Source organism: Antedon mediterranea, chromosome 2 (genome assembly GCF_964355755.1).
Source record: "Antedon mediterranea chromosome 2, ecAntMedi1.1, whole genome shotgun sequence".
Classification (NCBI taxonomy): Eukaryota; Metazoa; Echinodermata; class Crinoidea; order Comatulida; family Antedonidae; genus Antedon; species Antedon mediterranea.
The window spans coordinates 27,168,054-27,193,824 of record NC_092671.1 but is presented as its reverse complement, the minus strand read 5'-3'; the positions used below and the strand labels follow the sequence as shown (position 1 = coordinate 27,193,824).

The window sequence follows — 25,771 nt, the reverse complement described above, 5'->3', positions numbered from 1 at the left end:
TAGTTTGCTGGGTCATCGAGGTCATCTGCGGTCGTCTGTATTTCATGCGCATGTCTGGGGTTCTTTTGCCCAGACAAGCATTTCTTGGCCCAGTGGTTTCGTTTTCCGCATTTTCTGCATGACTGGCCATACGCTGGACACTGTCTCGGTTTGTGTACCGTTCCACAGTTTCGGCACTCTGGGCTCCCAGATGCGTTTGTGTTTTTGTTTTGCTTTTTGTGTTTGTTGTATTTAGGCTTGTTGTAGTTTACTGCCTCTACTTTGCTGTTAGTCTCGTGATCCAACGCTTTTAATTGCTTGTCTGCTGCCTCGCTGATTCTCAAACTTTCTAGTGTTGTTTTCAGATCAGTGTTTTTGTCTTTTAGACGAAAGATTCTGGCTTTTGCAGCCGCGTCAGAGCATCCTATTACTAGTTTGTCTCTTAGCATCTCGTCTTCTTTCGTATCAAACTTACATTCTTCTGCCAATTGTCTTAGACGGACAAAATATTGGTCGATGGTCTCGCCAGTTTCTTGTTTTGCCGTGTAAAATCTGTGCCGTTCGTATAGAACATTCCTTGTGGGCTTAAAATGTTCCTTAACTTTGCTAATATTGTGTCATGGTCTGTTATTTCTGCGTCTGTGAGCCCTAATGTTTTTAGTCTCTTACGGAAGTCATCTCCCATGATTGATTTTAGTGTAGCAATTTGAATGTTAGTGTTCTTTTTGTCAAGGCCTACAGCAATTCTGTAATCTACCCAGGCCTCCTTGAAAGTTATCCAAGCCTTCTCTAGGTTACCGCTTACCGCAAAGGTCATTGCCTTTGGCGGTGGGATTGCGTAAGCCATGATATGGTGTACGTCGTTGTACAACGCTACTCACGGTTTCACGTTTTTACTTGTTGGACGCCTCACTGCAACGTTCTCTCGGCGCTCTGTCGGCGGTGCAGGGGTTAGCTAGCCTAGCTGACTTTCTCGTTATTTTACGCAAAGGAATCTTGATTAATTCTCCTGTCCTTTGGTCGGGGTCACCATGTTATGTTATGTTTTCAATATGTTATAGATACTTAAACTAGAGACAGATGTAAATACAAGTAAAGACTGTTATTTTATTCAGCTCAAAAAGTCGTGTCTCCATAACAACTTCGTGTCTCTCGTCCGCCCTCTATATCTTCTAGAAGATCATATTAATTATTTAGTACAATAATGTAACAGGCAATTTTGTGGCACACTTCAACTTCTTAAGTAAGCACAAAATACCAAAAGAACATTCCAACTAAAGTTATGAAACTGCTTAAAATGTGAAAATAAAGACAATATTAGTACACTGGGGTAACCCACTACTCAAAAGATGTAATGGTTTGTTTAAAGTGAACAACAAGCATTTTGTCTACAAACAATGCACCTGTGTATTATTGGAGAATACATGTTCTACCACCAAAACCATGTGCACTCAGAAATAGAAACATTTATATAGCCCCCTCAATTGTTCAAGGGTTATTAAAGTCCCATTCCCTACGTTTTTTTCACGTTTTGTATAAATAATGCATATATATATTACTTTAAAAGCATTAAACCAGGTCATTCCTTGTCTTAAATGTACGTTTTAGGGTAAATTATGATAAAAAGATAGAAACAATGCACTACCTAAAGTAGATCGAATCAAATGAACAGTCTTTAGTCATAGCCTAGGCTTAGTTTTCTAGGCCTTGCTGGTAAACAGCAGTAACGTACGAACATCGTACTTCATAATAGCAGTAATTAGACAGGAAGGTATTAAAAGATAATATCTGTACTGTTTTTCAGTTCCAATCATTTGCACTTTAATAAAAATAATAGAAATATCATATTCATTTATTACTAGAAACATAGTATAAATTGGTGCAATTTTTCTGTGTAATTTTTACTGTTTATATGATATGCCAGTTTTCTTACCAAATTTCTTTTAATTTTTAAATGGACAAATAAAGATACTCTGACTATAATGACTAAATCTCTGTTTTGGTATTTGAGTATTTTGAACTATAAGTCAAAGAAAACTACCTTTCTCGTTTAGTTCTGATTGGAGGTTCAAGCGGTTTTAATTTTGATTCCAATTCTTGAGCCAGCCTCTGTTTTGCATCTCGATTAATACCAGCAGATTCTACTTTCACTTCTTCCTGTGTCACAACATGCGTTTCTTCCTCCTATAAAAATAATTAGAAAATTCCCTAATTAATAAACTATAACTTACTTCATACTAAACTAGTTCTCAGAAAATCAGTTCAAATATAATCATGGAATTGAATGCATGCAGGACACAGAATAACAAATGTTACAAAGAGATCAAATAATAATAATTATTTTATTTTTTATTTTATTATTTACAAATACAATGAATACACTAGTCACCATCAGTTTCATTGTATTTAATGAAATATACATAAATATGATTGTAATTGTTCTTCAGGTCTGTGGTATCAAATGAATTTGACAATTTCTATTTAACAAACTAAATACAATAACCAAAATAGTGTTTATTTCAATAGTTTGATAAAATAGAAATTCTGTAATCAATAATCAGACTTTCTAAACCCCAAGTTAACCATTTTCGGAAGGTCTATTTGTTAACAAATCCAAACAGAATTAATTAACAGATTTTTTGCATTTGAAACTCTTAGGTAAACAATGTGAATAAAAAGTATGAAATTATGTATTAAATACCAAAATAAACCTTCTAAAAACCAGAATTAAGACAATAAAAATGGGTTTTGAAAAATAGTTTTATCTAAAACCGACATTTCAGGAGATTTGGATGAAAATTCGAGAGGCTCACAGGAAAATCTGGAAGGTTAGAATGTCTGTATACATAAACCTAAAAAATATTTGCAAACAAACTAAAAATGTTTTTTTTTTTGGATAAGTCACATGACAACATTGTTATTCTTATTTCATTAATTTTCCTTTTGATATAACATACAAATCATCTGTTATGACATATTCCTTTATGTGAAGTGAATTAGGAATATCAAAGTTGAAAATGATAATCATATCTATGTAAACGACAATAAACGAAAACTGAACAATCTACATACTGGATTACAATTTACATTTACTATGACGCAGAATAACTTAAAAAGTGGTAAATTAATCAAAGCTATATATCCTTAAATTCACTCGGATCTTAAAACCATTAAAGTTAAGCCAAATAGTACAAAGCATGTATGTAAAGTGTTTTGTGCATTACATTCTAGTAAACAGTGTGCTCAGAATCAATGTACTGCTGCTAATGGGGAGAACATAAAAGCCTATTAATTTGCAGATAATAATGAGGGCTGTGTATGTTTGAATCCAAAGCTCGTCGCATTGCTTGCATTCTTAGGCAAGATACTTTACATTTGCCTCTCTCCACCCAGGTTTAAAAAATGGTTTAAAACACAATTGCGCTAATTACTAGCTGCTGCTTTATGGTACTGTAGTATGTTTTCATACATATGTTTGATCCAATAAATGGCCGGATTAGTGTGAAGCATCTGGAAGGATTGTGCAATAAGCGCTATTATAGGAAAGATTATTATTAACCTGTTGCCAAATAAGGTATAAAGTATTGTTTAATAATATTTTTAAACTTTTATTATATTAATGTCTCACAGCGCTTACAATAAAAAAGGTGGGTTCTAAGAACAAAATAAAACTGTTTCAAATGTGCTATTTGAAGCTGGGAACAGTTTAAAAAAAATTACATACATCCAACAGCGAGGAACTCGCCAATTACAGGAATGGATAAACTATTTGATAAGTCTTATTTGAGGCTAAGAGAGTGTAGTAACAGAGTCATGAGTTACAACCCTAACACCAGGACAGGATTGAACCATTCACCTTGAGATTGCAATGGTAAGGAGTAAGTAACCTCCAAGCTACAGCTCCACTTGGGACTCGTTGGTATAATTGTTTCTATATCTTATTGTAAATTAGTTGTGCTTTCTGTTATGTTTAATAGCTTTATGTTTTTATACTATTATATACTATTTTACACCGCTCACATAAATGGTGTATGTCAATGAATCGTTATTATTACAATTTTCTTTAACAAAATTGGATTGGTCAGAGAGATAATTAAAGGTTGTAGCTGTACTTTGTTTAATTTGACACAGCTACAGCAATATTAATTTCAATTAAGTTAATGATCATGAGTATTTCAGCAAATTATAAGTCATTAACATTAATTTGAAGTTTCTTATTAACAATGTAATAAAGAAAGTACAAAAAATGGTACATAAACATGCCATGTTAAATGTGGCGCTGACTGCCTCATATTCTAATTAATAAAGGTAATATCAGGAAAAAATATCATATGTTCTTGGTTCACACAATATCACTAACCTGAAAATTGTTAGTATATCTCCTTCTAAACCATACACAACCGATACTTACCCCATTGAAGTTGGGAAACATTTTAAAGGCTTTAATTTAATCCCTTTAGCCATTTGACAAAGTTAGAAAGGCAGATTTTTGCGTCAAATGTAAACAAATTTCATTGTGACGATCGCATGCTGAATTCAGTCTGCCACTTTCTCTACCTACAATTAGGTCACAGAAAGGTCTTAACAAAGTCACAAATAGGTAGTTCGCGTCCACTATACGGGTAAACGCAAACCCAAATGAATTTAAATCAATGTTTAATGAAATTTCTACCGTAAAATAAATATATACATTCTGATAAATTCTTCCTATTAGAATAAATATACACTTTAATAATTAAAAAAAAGAGTAAAGCTTACAAGTTCAGTAGTTTCCCAAATATCACTACCACTTGTAGCAGATATAATTGATTTTGTTGGTCTTTTTCGTCCTGCTAAACTGCTGTTGTTTATAAGCTGGATTTTAGACTTCTCTTTGCTTATATCTAACATACCAGCTCCCGGTAACAGAGAACCCAATTCTTCATCCTGTATGTATTTAAATAAACAGAGTTTTATTTAAGATGACCATATTTGGTATTTTTATTTGAAATGATGTTATTGTTTGGCATTACAGAAGATAGAAAAACTAGCTTGACAAACCCTACTTTTCCAGTATTATGCTATACAAAATTATGTTTTGTAAATTATGAAACAGATTATCTTCTTAGGTTCATGCTCGGTTATCAATTTAGAATTTATAGATTTTTTTTCCATAAATCACTTTATTTCACCTTACTTAAATTATGGTATTTCAAAATTGACAAAAAAAAAACACAGTTAAAATGAATTTATAATGTTCATCGCTTACTCTATTCTATTCCTCCTTTTGTATTTAATTTTTTTTATAAAATCAATATAATATGCTTATTAAAAATAATCTTTATTTTTTCAATGTAAACATAATCAGTTATTTAATTTAATGTACCCCAGGTAATTTAATTTTAAACAAAAGGGGACAGTAATATAACAGAGCGTGACAGTTGTAAACATTGATTTTGGACACAAGTGACAACGGTCAACCTCTTCCGTAACCTTAGGTCACAGACCCTGTACATTGGTGGGCGTGTTTGAGAAGGAAAGACCGAACACAGACCCTGTACATTGGTGGCATGTATGAGATGGAACGACCGAACAAATTCGACCAAAGGAAGTCGGAACGAAATATACTAGGCTTATATGCATGCGCTAATAAATTACCATCCCGATGCAAAAGCACTATTACTTACATTATAAGCACCTTCAAGTTTTGATTCCAGATTTTTTTCTAGTTCAGTGCGACAACTCCTAGCTGATTCATCAGCAGTTGATGATCCCTCATCTGAGAAACTCTCAGAAGGTTTTACAGGGGATGATGCTGATAAAGATAAGTTGGAAACAACACAATTAAGACATTTAAAACTTTGGATACCTTGTTTTTACAAACATAACACAATAATTGGGAGGTTTCGCAACGCTACGAATACAATAATGAAAACATCACACATTTGTGAAACTTTTGAGCTGATCGCCATTTCATTCCATTTCATATTTGTGAAGCGTATTCCTGTTGACGAATAGTCAAATATTCGTAACTACAAAACGAGTATAGTTTTTGATCTATTTTGCACATTTTGGACGGCGCCCTTAATATTTCGTTGCCATGCAAAACAGATTTTTATTGGCTTACGAAAATGTGTGTGTGTGACGTATCCGTACATTTTTTCTGCCTATTAGGAGTGCTAATGGACTTTTGCAAAATAGTAATAGAAAGAAATACCAAGCTTAACTTCAGGTATGCTGCTGAAACATCACAAAGCATGGGGAAAAATATATAATTGTTTTTTTGTTTCATTTATTCTGGGAAAGCAGATAAGTTGAAATAAATCGTTCTAGAATGAAAACATACAATTATTTTAAACTTAAACATAAATTGAATTATTATTATTATTATTATTATCAATTTATTTAATTTCTTGCACTTTAAAATGTCTAATATTAAAGTGAAGAATTAGAAATAAAACAAAAAATGTCCAGGCTATAATTTGCAACTCGATAAACCAAAGTTTCTTTAATTAGGTATTTGGAAAACAAAGTTAATGAAGAATTTGATACAGGTGTATTACATTTATTTTTTTATTCAAGCAATTTAGACTCACTATCAACCTGATTTGACTAACAAAAACATGAATTCACTCTTTAATTTCAAACTAAATTTGAAGATTATGGATGACATGCTATCTTAAACACTATTTATCATGCTAAAATTGCTATCATAAAAATTGCTGATATTATTAATCTAGGAATATAATATCTTGTTATTATACAAAACCTACATAGATCCTTGTCATTTGCATACTAGAGTATTGATCAGTGGATGTTTAATCCATTTTATTATGTATTTGATTCATAAATCAATAGACTGTGTCATGCAACATATCATTAGCAAATGTTCGTTTTCAAGACGTTTTGCAAGCCTACGTGTTTATCGAGTAAAAAGATAATTCTGCGGATGGCCAGAACATAATCATGCAAAGAATAATCTTTTCACTTAATATGCATGTATTGTATGTATGTCGCTTCGAAACATTTTTTTATTTTTGTGTGGCACTTGCTTTAAACCCTATAGTATATTGCTTAGATGCAATGGTTTAAGCTTGATGCATTTGTTTTATAGTTTACTATGTGGAGGAGTTATTGAGAGAGTTTGGTTTATGTTTTAGATATTTGATAACGCTGCGTTGTTTTCCATTGCGACAACCAACCTAGCTCACGGCAATCTATATGTCGTCGGTTATCAAACCTGTATCGAGGACACGCGCCCTAATATTTCAGAATGCGCACAATAAATTTACATTACATAGTTTAGTCACTGCAAATCGAAACTTCCCTAATATGACAAAATTGTGAAATTGGGACATTTCCCTGCTCCTCAACTTTTTGATGTTTAACGACACATGGATTCTCCTGACCAGCATGTTCATAGGTTGTCAATCATCGCAAATCAAAGGCTCTTTAATATCCAACACTGTGGGGAACATCAGCCATGACGCGACTCATCAGAGTTTGATAGGCCTAGCTGAATGCTGTTAACACTACACAAAAAGTTGTTATTCCAGCAAATTGACCAAAAACTATTTATATTTTCAATTAAATATTTTTCATTTGTACAATGGTTTGAACGTTTTCATTTGCTATTTCAACTGTACTCTTACATTCATTGTACAACAATATGAAGTTAGTCAATAAAACAGGCATGTACAGGTGTATGCAATAACGAGAATAGAATATTAAAAATTATGTAGGTACAACAGAATATGCAAACAAAATGGGAAAAAACAAACTACAGTGGAACACCTTCTTTCAGACACCCTATTTAGGGGAAACTTTCACATGAAACAATATTATAATGTTTTAAATTATGGCCTAATGCTTAATAGATGTTCTACTGTAGTTCATAGAGGTTAAAACAGAAATAGAGTGACAAATGCTGAAATCAATAGATGCCATGCAAAAGTGCAGAAATAAGGAAATCTGTGATTTAAAAAAAAAAAAATGACTGAACGACTGTAATCAAACTATTATTTAAGTGTGTTGGCACGGCAACTGATGCTAAAAATGAGATGAGTTTGTGACAAGAAGAAAAAGTGCAATTAAATTCTATCTTTCCATAAAATTGTTATGCCATTGGTACAGTTTTATAGTTATTAAAAAAATATATAAAGTTTATAAAGCCAAACATTGGACCAGCATGTATAAAAAGTCAGGGGTATCATTATCACTACCCCATAGGCTACTACTATGCCCCACTAAGCATAAACACAGCTGGGGTTATGATATTGCATTTTCAATGGCGTTTCACCTTTTTAAAAAATACAATAATTTAAATTATGCCATGCCTCTGTGTCTAATTCGAAATTCACTACAAAATTGTACTCTTTTATAGCATAAAATATTTTATGGGAAAACGGACTTCATTCAGAACTAATTTCCATCCCGCAAAATGTGTACATGAATATGCATATCGATAACTTAACTAGAATGACATAATATTAAGCAGAAGTTTGTGTTGAGCAGTCAATGGCATAGCAGGTAGTGTTCTGCTTTGCATATTCTCTAGTTGGGTTAAAAACTCTTTCTCTTTTTGTTGGGTGGCTAAAATGTAAAATAAATATCATTTTTCTTCTATTATTTAGAGGGTTAGGTTAAGGTGATATTTAGAAAATAAGTCAGCTTTCTTGTATTTTGTTACCATTATAAATGCATATTCATGTAAAAACATATCATTCTGAGGGATGGAATCTAGTGAGGATCGGTTTAATTCATTCAATATGACATTGGGAAATCAAAATGCAGGGTGTTCAAGACGGACGCTAGGATGGAGCTGTACAACAAGGCGTCATTCACAGCAGGAGTGGATGCCATTTATCTTACCACATAGTAACTGTCCAGTCTGATAGTCCCATTGCCAGTCAGGGATATAGGAGAGTGGGGAAGGGGATAGTGCTGGTGAGAGTGGTTGACAAAGCCAGGATACTAGTGAGACAAAAGGGGATGTCATGTAGCATAGCTATATATTTAAAATAAATGTTTCCCTAAATACTGAATTGTATATTCATTCATTCTGGGGTGTAAAGCCCAACCCAAAGTGTTGAAATGCAAAATGACCTTGGTATATAATGAAACAATACATAACCCCATCCATAACTGACTGTACCTTCTAAACATATAATTTTTAGCAAAAATGTAAAAAGTGTCATAAAAATTGTATTAGCCAGTGATAATTATTTTTGTATGTGAGCGTAATAAAGTTGAAATTATTTAAAAAGCAAAAGAAAGATCTACTGTCAACACATATTCTCCAAATTATCCATTAGAACTCAGATATATTTATTATTTATTCTTTTTACTAGGGGACCTCTTCAGTCAAGACTGTTCTATCAGAGCACCCAGTATTTAGGCAAACAAAAACGTTAAGGACCTATAATATAGTTTTTGATTTGCGATGATTGAGGACCTATGACCAAACTTTGCCATTATTCCTGCATGCACACAATGAACTAACTAATGCGTAGTTGGTCATTGCTTGTCACAAATCAAAAGCTACCTTGTGATAAGGATGGAGATTTATATAGCGCCATATCCGCAATAGCGTTTCTGCCACTGCCACAAAGTCAATGTTCACAATAGACAACATTATTGCTTGCAATTCACCAGATATAAAAATATAGTTTTTAGTATTCTGAAGATGAAATTCAGAATAAACTGATTTTTGAATAAACATTTTAGAAGTGTATTAATCAGTCAAGATTAAAATCTAATTTAAAGTTGTTTATGGTAAAAGCATTAAGTGTTTTAGATCTCCCTGATCAATCCGTATATGGGACATGTGTAAAGTAAGGTACAATATGTGATGTTATTTCGTATGTATATAGTGAGGGACAAAACTACGACATTAGAAAATCATGTGATGTGATATTATTTTGTTACAAAGGGACATGTATACAGTAAAGGTCAACATACAGACAATCGATAACGGTAAACAGAAAAGAGCATGGCTTGTCCCAGGTAGAATCTGTATATATCCTGAGTGAGTTTCTGCTCAACGGCCCATCAGCTCCACATTTTATTTAAATGGTCATAAGAAATAACATTGTTATATTGCATTGTATATTTACCGCTTACTGTTTACTGCTTGACGTTATCACCCTGTGTAAATTGGCATTAAGAGACAAAACTATGACTATAGAAAGACATTTTGTTATAGCTGTTTAAAATAGAGTTGAACAGTCAACCATTAATCTCAATTTATAATCTAATTGATGACTTTTATTGTTTGGATATTGATAGCTTTTGTTACATTAAATTAAACAGACATCAAGAGAAGTGTTGTTGGGAAGGATGAGTGGGTAGTTAGTACTTGCTAGTTAGTGTCCAGAATATTTCAATCTATTTTAAAGGACATTAAAATTAACTACCTTTACATAGTCGGCAGTGGTCACTTTTGGACACTGAACTCTCACACCGACCGGTATCTTCTCTCCATCATACCACAGGACATTTGACTTTTTAATAAAAAAATTACAAATAATTGAATGCAATGATTACCTGTTTATTTGTTTATCTTTTTTATTCATCTTTAATGTTTCTGTGTCTTCTTGTTTTGTACATTTTGTAATTTTTTCTGTTATATTTATTTTTTGTGAATAATTTAAATAATATCCATATTTTTATATGAATTTCCGAAAGGATCAATAAAAAAACTTATTCTGTTTGACTTTTTGTTCTTTTTGTTGATGACTATGGATGTCAATTTCCAAATTAAAAAAACTGAATAGACACTCGTACGACCACTATAACAAACTCACATGGGATGAGCAAACCTAGAAATTTGCTCATAGATTTTTTATATTTGCTAGTTAAAATTTCTGCACTACTTAACTTTAATTTCATTTGGATCCTAATAAAAATAGGAGTTAATTTTCTTTTTTTGTTTGAAGTAAATATAAAAAAATATTAATTCTTTTCAATAGCTTTGATCTGCTATTTTCTGTAAATTTAACTTGAATTAATTAAGTTAATTAAAAAATTTCTTTTGCTAGTTAGATTTGTTGACATAAACTCTATATTACTGCTGACTTTCTTAAAAGAAGTTAAAAAAAACCTGTTAATGTGAGGTTAAATAAAGAGATATATAGAGGATGTATAAATAATCAAATTAAAAGTAAATGTTGAATTGTTTAAACGCTATGTGGTAGGTCTGCTACAAAAGCATTGTTGCTACTCTGTGTATTATTGAATATAGAAAAATGAAACATATGTTGGACAGGCCCTATATCAATTTGAGATCAAACATACCATGTCTCTTGCCGTCAGTTTTAATTTTCTAAAGTCCAGTGATTGGCTATGATGTAGATGACCTAAACTGTAGCCAATCATGACGTACTACAATAATAAACTCTTGCATAAAATTAGGGAGATTAACATAGCTTTAGGAGTTTTCCTCGGAACAATGTAATAATCAAAATAGAAACATTTCTATTTTAATAATGCTCAATTTATACAAGTGAGATCAATCAGTTTGTTCTTTGATGTTTCCGCCAATACAAAGTCCTTGTGTTTCATTTGTTCATAATTTGACTGCGCCAATAATGCAAAAGTGCAAGTTTATTAATGTAATTACTTAGGCTAAATGTACTGTATTACATGTATCAATGTAAGTACTTAGGCTAAATGTACTGTATTACATGTATCATTGAAATAAATTATTAATGTTTTTGTGTATGTGTTTTCACATTATTTACCTTCAATAGTTTCATTTAAAATCGCTTCTTTCATTCCCTCAGCTTCTAGAATATCTTCAAATGATGCAATTCTAGTTGGTTGGAATAAAGCTCCTGCTTCTAATAAAAAACCATTACAGTTTAATAATCAATTACATTGCGTTAATTAGCAGGCCACTATTTTGAAATAGTGCCTGATTAAAATAATGCCTGAAAGAGAATTAAGGGATGAATATTTTATATGAAGATTTCAATCATGATTTAATAACCAGTTAGTATAGCAATTGACAGGGTACTATTAGAAAAACATGGGCAGATGTAAGGGGTAATGTAGCCCAGCAGACACTACCCGACCCCCACTATAATTTAACTTTTAAAACAACAATGCAAAAAGATAGAATTTTAGGTTCAATTTGACCTTCATGTCACAATTGTTAGGCAAAGTTCAAAATCCTGGGCACACAACTGATTGTGCATGGACGTATTACCTCAAACATAAATCACAATAGTTTTGGGGCCCTATTTTCCAAAAGTTCCCAGAACAAGCATTAATTCCAGTTTAAAAGTGTATTAATATTAAATCCCTAGTTAGCTGAAGATGTTGGATGACATGAAGCTTTTAAAGCTCAGTCTACACTATCAAATGAGTTTGACAAAAAAAGTGTCCAAATATGGTAGTGATATGACATCATCATGTCCATCACATTTTTTGTCACATAAAGTTTGATAGTGTAGAAACAGCTTAACACATGAAATGAATTACAAAACAATTAAGGTCTGTATGTAACCCTAACCATGTATACATACACTTTAAATTAAATTTAAACAAACATTTTGTTTTTTTGTCTTTTACATTGATATTGACACGTATCAAATACAATACCATTATCTTTACTGGACTCGAAATTAATTGGAAATTTAAACCGAGCAATAAATCAGTTTTGGCTGTTAATAAAAAAAAATCAAACAATGTAGGAAACCAAACCACACAAGCTAATTAAAAAGAAATTATATAATGGCTTCCAACCTCCTCCATCTTCCATAGGCGACAGCTGATACGATTTTGGAGAAACAGATCCACCACTTTCCAAATATTTGATCTGTGAAATAAACAAAGCTTATTATACAACAATGATTGTTGTTATAGTGCAGGGTTAAAAATATACCACATCAGGGCTCGATTTTTGACATTGTAATTATTAGACTACTACTAGTTTATTGCGAGTTTAAATAACCCACTAGCTATTTCTCAAGCCCACTCATTTTTACTACGCATTTCTGAGCTGTCAGTCGCGCCTCATTTTTGCATGCATTATTTGCCAGGGTGAAATATCAAGCCCTGCACATATGAAGTGTATCCTGAATACATGGTGTGTATTGGGGTGTCTAGAAAACTCAGATATCTGACGTTTCTAGATCTAGAAAACTGTGAGGTTTCTAGATTTGAGTTTTCTAGACACCCTGTGCATAAGTGCCATAAGCCCACGTCTTGAGTGGATTAAACAAATCATAAGCAATAGTTTGAATATTTTATTGCTTTTTATTGGTCAATTCGCTTTCCTCCTTTGCTAGTGGGAACCCAACTATAAGTTTTTCAATATTTCCTTGCTATTTCTAAATTCATTCTTGTATCGTCCTTAATCAATTTTGGTACAGGTATATGTTTAATCAACCAAAGTGTGAACAGCAGTTAACATTTAATGATTGTTATGGATTATCCATTTGCATTTCATTCATTTCTTTATTCTGATATAAAATCAATAGGATAAAAACACAAAAAAAGTACCGAGACGGCAAACTTATTTCCATTTATCTTTTAAAATTGGGTGACATGAATTCAAGTAAAGGCTACTTTTAATATTAAATGGTTAAATGAGTTATTTTATTGATAGCATTCATTAACTTACTCTATTCTGTAATTTGTCAATGTTTTCTTGTTGTTTCAGATCTCTTTCTTGTATTAGTTTCAATTGATCATTTTCCCTCGACAAAAACTCTTCCTCCCTGAAAAAATGTAATCATACATAAATATCATTATAGCAACAGTGTAGGCCTAAATCTAGACCTGCACCATATGGTCTAATGATCTAGTAATTATTTTTTAGGGATGTAGAAAAAAGTAAAGAGTTTACAGTATTCAATATGTTATTTTTGTTTAATATTGTTTTTAAGTAAATATAACTGTTAAAACATTGCCTTCTTTGTTTTATGTTTAGGTTGCTATCTGATTTTTGGAGAAAAAAAACATTTCCTTCAGCTAACATAAAAAAATAAGAATTTCTAAGATAAGAATTTTAACATATGTACACATGATTGCTTTACATCCCATCAGAAGGACAAGGCAATAACCATCTGGTGGGACAATTATAACCCCCAGAAATTAACATGCCAGGTGTTTTTATCTAGCTCTACAATACAATTATGTAAATTACATTGTCACTAAAACATATACCTAATAATATTTCAAAAGCATCTGCTCATAATACTATCAAATTGTGAGTTTGTTCATTGTTCAATTCGAAACTAAATCAAATCAGTCAATTAAGATTAATACTGAAGTTTAAAGAAAAATTTTCAAAATGTTTGGTGTAAACAATTCATTTAAAGCCTGACTATTCAGTACATGTTATTAGATTTAAAATTAGATTTTTCCCAAAAAACATCTGTTCATATGAAATGACAGCCAGGACAGCCAGTGGAGTTCTAGCAAAATGTGCTAGAATTCAAATTTGATTTGATATTATATTAAATCGTCAGTTATTTAAAATTAATATTAAACTGAAGTATTTAAAACAACTTTATGATATAAGTTTCAGGGAATATAAATCGGACAATAAACAATAATAATGGACTCCATCATTTTTAATACTGGGGTGGGGAGGTAACAGTTTTAGTTCATAATAATGTGCTGTCAATTAGTCCAATTTTTAATTCTGTATTGAATAAATTTATTTGTACTTTTGAATATATTTCGTTACACGAACTGGCGAATCGTCATTTTGGCACAACAATTTTTTTTTATATTTCGAAAGTATTTATTCTAAAAAACAATTGATGCAAATATCAACTGCGTATCTTATTTAATTAATTAATTATTTTAATTATAATTTGGCGAATATATTATGATATTATAATCATTCGTCACTTTGTGACTAAAACGCGCAGACTGTTGCGCCTCAATAAACAGCGAATATGCAATTCGTTACTAATTGCATGTGATATGATTGGTTTCTTGCATACTGGAACATTACAATTTTCAGTCCCGTGAAGTTAGATTGAGGATAGGTTATAGAATATTGAACAGTATTTTACCCAGTACAAACTGATTTATGTGGTTAATGATAAATTATTTAGTAATCTAATTGAAATTTAATGCAATGTTTCGATGTTTGTTCTTTCGTACGTTCACTAGAGCACTATCAAGTACATTGAATTAAATTACAACAACGGTAACGATTAGGCCTACATCAATGTTATAGTCCTAAGTATTTTGAAATATTTAGACGCTATTAAGAAAAATTGTGCTGTGTAAATTAGATGATGCGCGAAACACATAACTAAAGTATAAAAATGCCAAACTATATTATTTTGGGTGTTTTTCGTGTGTTAATTATTTGATACGTAGAGATAAAAAAAAAAGTGGACAAAAATCGAATGAATAACACATTGCTGCGGAAACACGAATTGTTAAGTTTATTCATTTACATTTTATTTTGATTTTACTGGTTTTGATGTTTTGCAATTTGTATGGGAGATTTGTTACGTATATGCTACTTTTGTAATTAAATTGTGGTCTAGCAGAAACGCTTTGTCTACCTTAATAATAATTCACAAGGCATGATTATTAAGTATAATAAAAGCGTACCTTTCTCGGCCACGATATTTCTTTAGTACATAAGTTCATGAGACGTCACAAAAGAAACATGAATATTCATTAATCATGTCCATAAGCTACATTAGAAATGAGTTAAAAATTCGCTAATACAAAGGTTTTCTGTCGAGCCGTCTGTGGATTAGGCTATGGACTTTGCATGTCAATGTATGGGGTTTGAATCAGATGAGCAAGTTCTTTTTACTTTATAGTGAGAGATAGGGATTATTATTATTATAGAGGGTTAGGTTTAGTTATATTTAGGAACTTAAGTAGTTTGGCTATCTTTCACATAAGGTTCCCCTAACTTTTGTTACGAAATAAAAAATCACTTCCCGGCCCCTGACAAATTGTTAAACAAAAAAATTGTCAACAATAAAATTCGGAACTACTTACAGCCACTGATTTTGTTATACACGGAATATTCCTTTACTTCAAAATATCTTTAAGCTACAAAATGAAAGCAATACTGGATTTGGGGTGCGCCTCAGAAAGTGACCACGTGCATGAGTGGGACAGACTTCTGTCAATCAGTCGGCAGAGATTAAAACATTTTATTGATAAAAAATGAATTGGTAAGTTATCGAATTAAGAAGTATTGGAATAATAACAATGATTACGGACTAAACATAAAAAGTAGTCGAAATTAGATGATGCGCTAGGACACAAACATTTTGGGTGTATTTTTCGTTGATATTTGATATTTAGCGGAAACACGAGACTCATTTGGATTCGTTTTATTTTTGTGTTGTGTATGTGTGTTTTTTTTTTAATTTAAATTTTTGTTTATTTCATGGTTTTTTATATTCCCATAAAACCCAAAACGTTATTTATTATTTATTTGTGGAAACATGACACATAGGATATTTGGATTCATTTTATTTGTGTGGTTTTTTTTTTTCATTTACATTTTTTTTCATGTTTTTTTTTTCTTTTTTTCATGTTTTTTTTGTGTATTTTTTCGTATCTTTTTTGCTAGTTTTGTAATTACATTGTGGTCTAGTTTTGATTTTTAGCTTTAAACAGTGATACTTAATTATTACACATGTAGATTGAACTCGAACCTACTAAGCGTTGATATCAATGGTCACAGCGAGTGAGTGAGTGGCCGAGCGGTTAAGACAGTGGAACCGTAATTACGTAGCCATAACATCGGCAGGGGTTCGAGGCTCACTCACTCCATGGTTCTGGTGGTAGAACGAGTCTTCTCGGATAAGGACTATAAACCGTAGGTCCAGTGTACACATCTAGCTCGTGTGCACTTTAAAGAACCTAGTACATCTTTCGAGACGAGTAGGGGGTTACCCCGGTGTATTAGTACATCACAGCCACTGATCACCAACTGGGCCCTCTGGGAGACCAGTCTTTGACTGAAGAGGTTACCCAGTATAAATATATATTTCAATTCAACTCACTGAGCGAAACCATGATTTACAAATTACAGTCTGTTCCGAGGATAGGTATAATTAATTAAAACTTCATTCGATCGGTTGACTAAAAACTGTTAATTTAGCGGCCCGGCATGTTATTTGTAGATCCGGCCATGGCGGTACACAACAGAGGAGGTAGTTTATACAGTGACGTAACATGGTCGCTGAGACGTCAAATTACTGCAATTTTTTGCCTTTTTTTAGTGTGTTTATCCTTAAAATTCGAGAAAGTGACATAGCCTATCGTGTGCGGCCCATCAATAAACATCATTGTGCCAAATGTGAGCACGTACCTTCAGTGGTTTTGGAGGAGATACGAAAAATTATGCGAAAAATTTAGTAGCATTAATATATATTTGCTACTAAGGATAATAACTTTCATTTCTGTATACACATTTTTATTAAACAATTCATACATTTTGATGTTAAGAGTATTTATATTTGTTGTTCTTGCTTTTTAGTTACAGTATAATTATTATAATCAGTGCGTCACTAAATATCTTTGGAGGCATGGCTATACTAAATAGTATTGTATACTATATAGGGTAGTCTGCACATTATTCTGTGATATGCCCTACAATAAGACCACATTGCTACGGAATCACATGAAATTAGTAAATAATTTAAATTAGCCTTTTAATACTGTATTAGAAAAGGTAGATAACACATTTAATGTTATTTAATATATACTATATTGGCCATGAATGTCTAAATGATTGTAGGCCTAATATGCTGAAAAGTCGTATTTTACAATAGACCGTCAAAATGATTGTTTAACTGTTCCCTTAGGTCTACTATGGGAATATTGAATTAAAAACGTTTATTCTAACTATCTAACATAAATTATATTTTGTAACTGATTTGTGATTGTTCTTTTGCATTTTTAACCGAATAATTTGTTTACTTTATATTATTATCGTTAGGGCCCTAAGATGTTTACGTGGGACGGCCTATTTATTACCAGGCAATCACGGCTAATACCGCATATTTCATAGTCATTGCATAAGATTCTTGTTCACACGAAGTGACGAATATGCGTCGCATATCGCTTAGCTGCAAGTTACGTGGTAAATAATCTTAATAAGTACATTTTTTTATGGACAATTTAAAATTATTCATGTGATTTATTTTTACATAACTACCACAAATAATGCGAGAAATGACTGCAAAAAGTGCCTTTTTTACATTCGCGATTTTCTTGGAATGGACATTCGCGGATTTGCCGGTTCGTGTGATGATTTGAATTACTGTATTTAGTACCAAGTTATCAAAGTGCAGTAATATGAATATAAAGCATAGTGGTGTATATATAAACATCACAGGCACAGAATAAATTATATATAGATATACTAGATTCATACTAGATGGAAAATCTTAATTAATTTAAGCTCTAAGCAGAGGATCAGTTCTTCGTAAGCAGAGACCTCTTTTGTTCTTGAAACTCAACCCTTTTTGTCTATGCTTCCCTCTAAGAAGAGTTTACAGAAATACAGTTTTACTTTTATAATTCCAAAAATGACAATTATAATTATTTTGTATCTTTATTGTTTTAGGCAATTTGATGTGGAAAAAAATATACTTCAGTACATATTATTATAAGTGAGTTATTCGTTGATGAGGACTTGCATAATCTCAGGGTAAAGGTCAGATACTACAAGACTCTCTTATCACAAAACTCTAATTATCATTCCTATAACATTTATAAATGACAGACAAGATAATTTAACCAAGTAAACACCTCTTCTGGAATTCTTTGATGAGTTTCTTGGCCTTATGGTATTTTTTTTCAAGTGCCATGTACTGCTGCTGGGTCTCTACCAATTCTGATTTTGTACATTCTGCATTATTCTGACTAATGACCAGTTGCTCTTCTATGTTTTTGGTTGTTTTTTCTGCATTTTCTAATTGGGTCTTTAGCCGTGTTTCCTCCGATTCCCAACCTTTAGATTGTAAGACCTGGAAAAGGATATAAAAAAGAAAATAATATTAGGCTATAGCTACATATTCATGCTTACAAACAATCTCAGACCTCTCAAATCTCCAGAAAATGACATTAGTCTCCTAATGTATTGTGTCATCTCCCACTCTCCTGCTAAATACAATTTCTCTGGATTTTTTTGGATGAACATAACAAATATCCCTCTAGGCTGTAGATGAGTTAATAGACATCAGTCTAGTTGTTAATAATAAATTTATGCATTGATTAATAAATGAAATATTGAGTGTAGTTCCCGCATTTGTATGCCTTTGGCACTCCATGATATTACTATTATGATGTTTACTATTATAGATGCCAATATCGTTCCATTTTTTAATAGTCCCCTATATGGTTTGATGTAATTTTCAAACTGTTATAGTGCCCTCTATAGTTTGCTTTCAAAAAAACTTTTTCATTTTTCATAAGATTTAGTTTCAAAGGCATCTATTTCTTTAAAGGTCAAATGTTTTATGCATTGTATTAAATAAACTTTATCTATTATATTGAGTGATAGCTATTAAGATTATTTTACCAATAGAATGTTATATAATACAGTATGTTCTACCTTCTATGTTGACAACATGATGAATATTTAGCAATATATACTGTATTATGACAACTTAGGGCCTGTTCAGATCTACGGAGTTATGCTTTCGTATTGTACGCGGCATGCAACTCTGCATAGGTCTGAACCAGGAAAAGATTAGTGTAAGCCACCTCGTACGCCGCTTACGCATCAACGATTTTGACCTCTAACTAATCAAAATTATTCCTGCATACCACATGTTCGTCCAAATCGGTGACACTTCAGTTTGAAACGAAAGCGTTAGTTAGGCAAATCTGAACACTTTTCTGTTACGACGCTAATTATAATATGACACTGCTTGCGATACGAAAGCATAACTCCATAGATCTGAACATACCCTTATTAGGTAAAAGGTTTACGATATATTCTCTCTTGTATTGTACACATTATAATCATACATACTCCCTAAATATACCGGCTATACTGTTTACTTTCCTATTGAAATCTAGACCGACACAAATATACACAAATACAGTATAATCTTTATATAAGCATAGACACAGATAAAGACTATATTCGTCTATGTAAACAACACCTATAGTGCTAGACATTTTATATACACTGGTGATCATGCTAACTGATATAATCATTCCCAGTAAACACTTTGCATGTCCCAATTGTGAGGAGAGATCAATGTCAGGGAACATTTTTTCAGTGTTGAAGGAAAGCAAAATGCTTCATTAAACTGATAATAATAATAATAATAATAATAGTGCATACCTCCGTCTACTGTAAAGTTCTCGTACATAAGATTTCTCCGGTAAAAAAAATATTTAAATATTTGTGTGTGTCTTAATGCTGTGTGTGATTTAGGCTAATTTCACTACAAGCATGTGTAGGCGAGTTTGGTGTAAAGGTTATGTAACAAGCCTTTCAATTAACAATAGCTTCAGTTGACTAACAATAGCACATGCAACGTGAAAATCAAATGAGTGAATTTGAAAAGAAATACGTTTTTTAAACTACTCGCATAAAAAAAAGTGCACATTAAATCAAATTATGTTTTAAAGTTACAAATCACTATGTCACTATGACGAATTATAGGTTATATGCATTGATTTAAATAAAGATAATTGATTTTTAAACAAAATATTGATTGATTGATTGATTTTCTCAAAATCTTTAATTATTTTTATATATTATAGGATCTTGCTAACGGGAATACAATAGCCGGTATAACAATCCAATCAAAGATCCCTCTGCGTATAATGTCATAAACCACATTGTTACATAAGTAATAAAGACATTACTTACTTTTTATATAGATTTCATTATAAATTATGTGTATAATCTATACACTAAAAAATACAATTGAACAAACAATAAGGATTATAATAAAAAAAAAATCTTATTTCGTTTCCCAAGATGAGACTCGATCTCGGTACCTTGAGTGCCATAGACACGAGCACAGACCACCGAGCAATACACAACTGACTAAAAGTTGTATAGAAAGATTCCTCCATGTATTTACTATGCATTAACCACTTTGGTGCAGATAGATTATTACATACCGCAATGAATTAGAATTGTTTACTATGATGACATCTTTAAAAATGTAAAACAATGATGCACTGTCAAACTATATACTTTTAACTTTAAGATATGAACTTTTGAAGGAAGATAGTTAATGTTAAGTTTGTTATTTTGGCCTAAGAAAATGTCATAATTTGTTTGATTGTCGAAATTAATTTTTTTAAATTATATATGCGATTAATGATGACTTAATAAACTTTTGTTCTCTTACTTTCATAATAAATAATACATATGTACAAAAATGAAGTTTTTTGGACAAGTAGTTCTCGAGAAAATTCAATTTCAGTTTATTTGTTACTTTAAGACTGCTCGCCGGCTTTTGAAAAATTCTGTCCTATCTTTTAACACTAGCAGGTCTGAAGAGTATACTAAAAAGTGGTCCAGAATTGGGACCATTGTCCCAAATGGTCCCAAAATTTAATGGAATGGTCCTTGACCACATATCTATCTGTATATTCATTTTGGTAAAGATCTTGTAATTACTTTTTGAGTAATCCTGCTAACAAACAAACAGACAAACACACGCTACCGATTACATATACCTCCTTGGCGGAGGTAAATAATAATACCGAGTGGGAATTTTATTGAAAATGTAAATTATGTTAAGGTTGATTGTGACCATGTATAAAATTAAAAATAATACTGGTGAATAATATGGACATCAAATAACCTAATAACCTTTATTACTATATCAAATAACATATTTTATGGTTGGTGGACTTTATTTATGAAGGCATAGTCCATCAATTAAAAACCTGTTAAACATAGAAGTTACAACCTTTGGTCTAATAAAGCTTCGCATCGATTTTGAAAGGAAGAAATTATGTTCAAAAGTGTCTAGTACCCCTTTCACACCAAAAACAAAACTCCGGAGACACTCCGGAGTTGACGCCCCCACTGTTTGGTGTGAAAGGTAAAATCAAGCAATTCCGGAGTTTAAAACTGCGGGGTTGAACAGCTGAACATTCTCCGGAGAGCAAACTGCGAGGACACCCCGGTGTTTTGGTGTGAAAGGTACCAACATCAAACTCCGAAGTGTTTAGGGTCAAAAGATCATCCTCACACGATCACTCATTGCTTTAGTTTTATTTCAAAATACGTTAAATATTTGTACAAAATATATAACGGGTATAAAAAATAAGTAGTATCAATAAAACATTATATTACTTCTGAGACTTTTGAAAGTAATTATTAAATTTAAAATATTGTTAATTAAAATGATTCTAATGATCGTCGCTATGTAAACAAACAAAATAGAGGGCGACATTTACAATTTCATTTTATAAACCCCAGTGTTGCTAGGTTGGTGTGAAAGGGGTATCTCCGGAGTTTCTCGACGTTTTGAATGGTCACACACCCCAGGGTGTCTCCGGAGATCACTCCAGAGTTTTGGTGTGAAAGGGGTATAAATAATTATTGTCTTTGAATGTTCACCAATGACAGGACAACATGTTTATAAGGTCATGAGGTCCTAATGTGAATTTATATCAGAGTGAATGATACTAAATACTCGTTGTCGTCATTGATGACGCTATACAATTATCAAATTTGCAATTTGTAATGGTATTCCATGCTACAGAAGAGTAAAAAGTCAAACGATGTAGTGATGCGGCAAGGTACTATGTAAATTAAATCATTATCATATCTTTATACATGGAAGTCAGGATGTTTAATTAACATTTACAACCATAATATTCCAGTTCAATGTACTCTAGTTCATTGTACACATCTGGCCAATAGGTATCAGCTTTCCACTATTTGATTGGTTAATTTTGTATTACAGCATAATTTCTACCGAATGGTTCTATAAACGAGTCGTTTAATATATTGCAGAACATGGAATTCCATTTTCGTTTCAATTTTCACCTCATAAAATTATTTGTACCATCACACTCATAAACATTCATCAGTATATGTATACTACTATATTAAACAATTTAAAAATTGAGTGTTTGTATGGGACAGTGGGAATTATAAATATGAACAATAGACAAAAAGTAGGACAGAATTGCAATTATGCACTTTCCGACTAGTTAGGTTAAAGTTTCCTCAGACTAAGCTTTTGTGTACACAGCTGCTTCTTTCTAATGAAGAAGTTTACATAGATGTATAACTATATATTGTCAATAATTTAACCACTTTATCATACTTCATAGTCATCAATCAATATTATTACTTTGACTGCCAGAGGTTTTTCCAGTTAGAAACTGCCACCGTCAGCGTTTTTAGCCCAATTCGATGTTTTTATTAAAGCTGATTGAAACTATGTATGTAATCTGATTTATAGATTTTCAAATCGCAATATGTAAATCATAATAAAATAAAAGTAACCCATTTTTTTAGTTTTTTGTAGTTTCGCACAAGAAAGTTGAGATATTCGCGATTATTCACAATATGAAAATATCGCCCGGTGAGATCCACAAACAACGAAAAAGTTACTTACACGGCACCGATAGGCCTATAAAAACAAGTTATCACTATCGAAAAATGTATTACATTTATAAATCATAAATCTTACATCAATTTTTCGCCAAAATCCGCATACAACACCAGGCCTAGTTAACCAGGCCTAAAGTTGGTCCAGGACCGTTTTATCACTAGGCCTAGGCTAGCCTAGTACTACTAGCCTAGTAAACTGATGATAATATCCATACCATTTCTAAACAAGTTTGTTGCATGAAAATTGGTCACTTACAGTGAAACACCAAAACAATTAGGGTATACATACAATAATAAAATTAAAGACTTCATATTCAAAATGACTCCATTATTTTTTATTCAGATAACAAACAAACATGCCAATCCACAAAAACCTTTGTAATGCTTCGGCGGCATAGCTAGCGCGCGACCGATACACAATGCGCCAAGCTATCGCTCTACGCGCTACTGTGATGCGCGGTGTTAGTTATTTCAACAGGTACCATTTTGACAGTTGTTCGTAGCCAGATTAGTTACTTTCAAATAGTAAAATATTGACGGTCCAGACCGAATATAGACCGATAGGCCTATAAAAACAAGTTATCACTATCGAAAAATGTATTACATTTATAAATCATAAATCTTACATAAATTTTTCGCCAAAATCCACATACAACACCAGGCCTAGTTAACCAGGCCTAAAGTTGGTCCAGGACCGTTTTATCACTAGGCCTAGGCTAGCCTAGTACTACTAGCCTAGTAAACTGATGATAATATCCATACCATTTCTAAACAAGTTTGTTGCATGAAAATTGGTCACTTACAGTGAAACACCAAAACAATTAGGGTATACATACAATAATAAAATTAAAGACTTCATATTCAAAATGACTCCATTATTTTTTATTCAGATAACAAACAAACATGCCAATCCACAAAAACCTTTGTAATGCTTCGGCGGCATAGCTAGCGCGCGACCGATACACAATGCGCCAAGCTATCGCTCTACGCGCTACTGTGATGCGCGGTGTTAGTTATTTCAACAGGTACCATTTTGACAGTTGTTCGTAGCCAGATTAGTTACTATCAAATAGTAAAATATTGACGGTCCAGACCGAATATAGTGTCCATATTTATAGTATAATACCAATAATTAACCTATCTACCGGATTTCGTAAAAAAACGCGAAACACGAAGATCTTCGTGTTTGGCAGTCAAGCGTTGTGTTTGGCAGTCAAAGTTTTAATAACCAGTTCATTAGTTATCCGCATTGAGCGGATAACTCCTTGTAACTGTCCTGTTTCATCATCTTTTTTGGTTATTACAGCCTTTCCTAGTGATTAAAATAAAGATTGACATAATTTCAATTACTAGATGGTACGCGAGCGACACGTTGATTTAGACCATTTGCGCGCGTTTTAGTTGAAAAAGTGACAACATATTGTCAAAATTATGCCTATTTTTAATCTATTATAGCTCCTCAGGATCACCCATGACCCCCAATTTTTTTAATCTAATATGTAGGCAGATATGTTGTAGATATGAATTCATGCAGAATCTTTACCCTTCGGATGTTATGACGTCATCGTATGGCCACACGAATGTAAAATATAGGATTTTTTACTCTTTCGTTATTGCTTATCACATTAAATAGAGCGCATCTCGCTTATACGTATTCCATTTCCTCAAATATTTCAGTACTGTCTAGGTCAATTAACTATCTTTCGCATGAGTTAAAAATATGTCAATTGTTATGACGTCATCATGTCTAAAACTGTAAATAACATAATAGGTACAATTCAGCACTGTAAACATATTTATTTCATGTCATAGGATGGCATAATAATTGTCGAGGTTCATATGGTTAAGTATGTGCATGTTGCGTTTGCGCGGATAACCCGAAATAGTCAAAGTGACGAGTTCAAATCTAGTTTTTTTTTTCTGTATTATTCTTCTTTCTTTCTGTCATTTATGTGTCACATGTATCTCAAAAACTTGTAAACATAACATTTTATAACTTTGTCAACATGTGGGCATTTACGTGAAATTGTGTACCTCCTATTGTGAATGACGTCAGAAATGCGCAACGTGACTTACGCACGATTTTATGAATTTCGCGTATTTAACATAGGTCAAAAACCAAATAACATATTAAATTGAAACTTTGCAAAAGTTTAATTTATATCATGCGCTAACTTTTTGTTGAAAAAAAATTGAGTGTTTTACACAAAGTTACGCGTGATTTATGTTTTTTCAGCCTTTTCTAGTAATTTTACC

General features: G+C 32.2%; 1 protein-coding gene across 1 annotated transcript in view; it reads right to left on the bottom strand.

The window, feature by feature from the left end:
* The window catches only part of LOC140040820 (uncharacterized), a 159,407-nt gene that overhangs the window by 13,282 nt on the left and 120,354 nt on the right, over positions 1-25,771 (bottom strand). The window contains exons 9-15 of the mRNA XM_072087044.1: positions 18,718-18,935; positions 13,586-13,682; positions 12,706-12,778; positions 11,700-11,798; positions 5,646-5,773; positions 4,738-4,905; positions 2,021-2,163 (exon numbers count right to left, since the gene is read on the bottom strand). Coding sequence (XP_071943145.1) covers positions 2,021-2,163; positions 4,738-4,905; positions 5,646-5,773; positions 11,700-11,798; positions 12,706-12,778; positions 13,586-13,682; positions 18,718-18,935 — 926 coding nt within the window. The remainder of the gene's footprint in view (positions 1-2,020; positions 2,164-4,737; positions 4,906-5,645; positions 5,774-11,699; positions 11,799-12,705; positions 12,779-13,585; positions 13,683-18,717; positions 18,936-25,771) is intronic.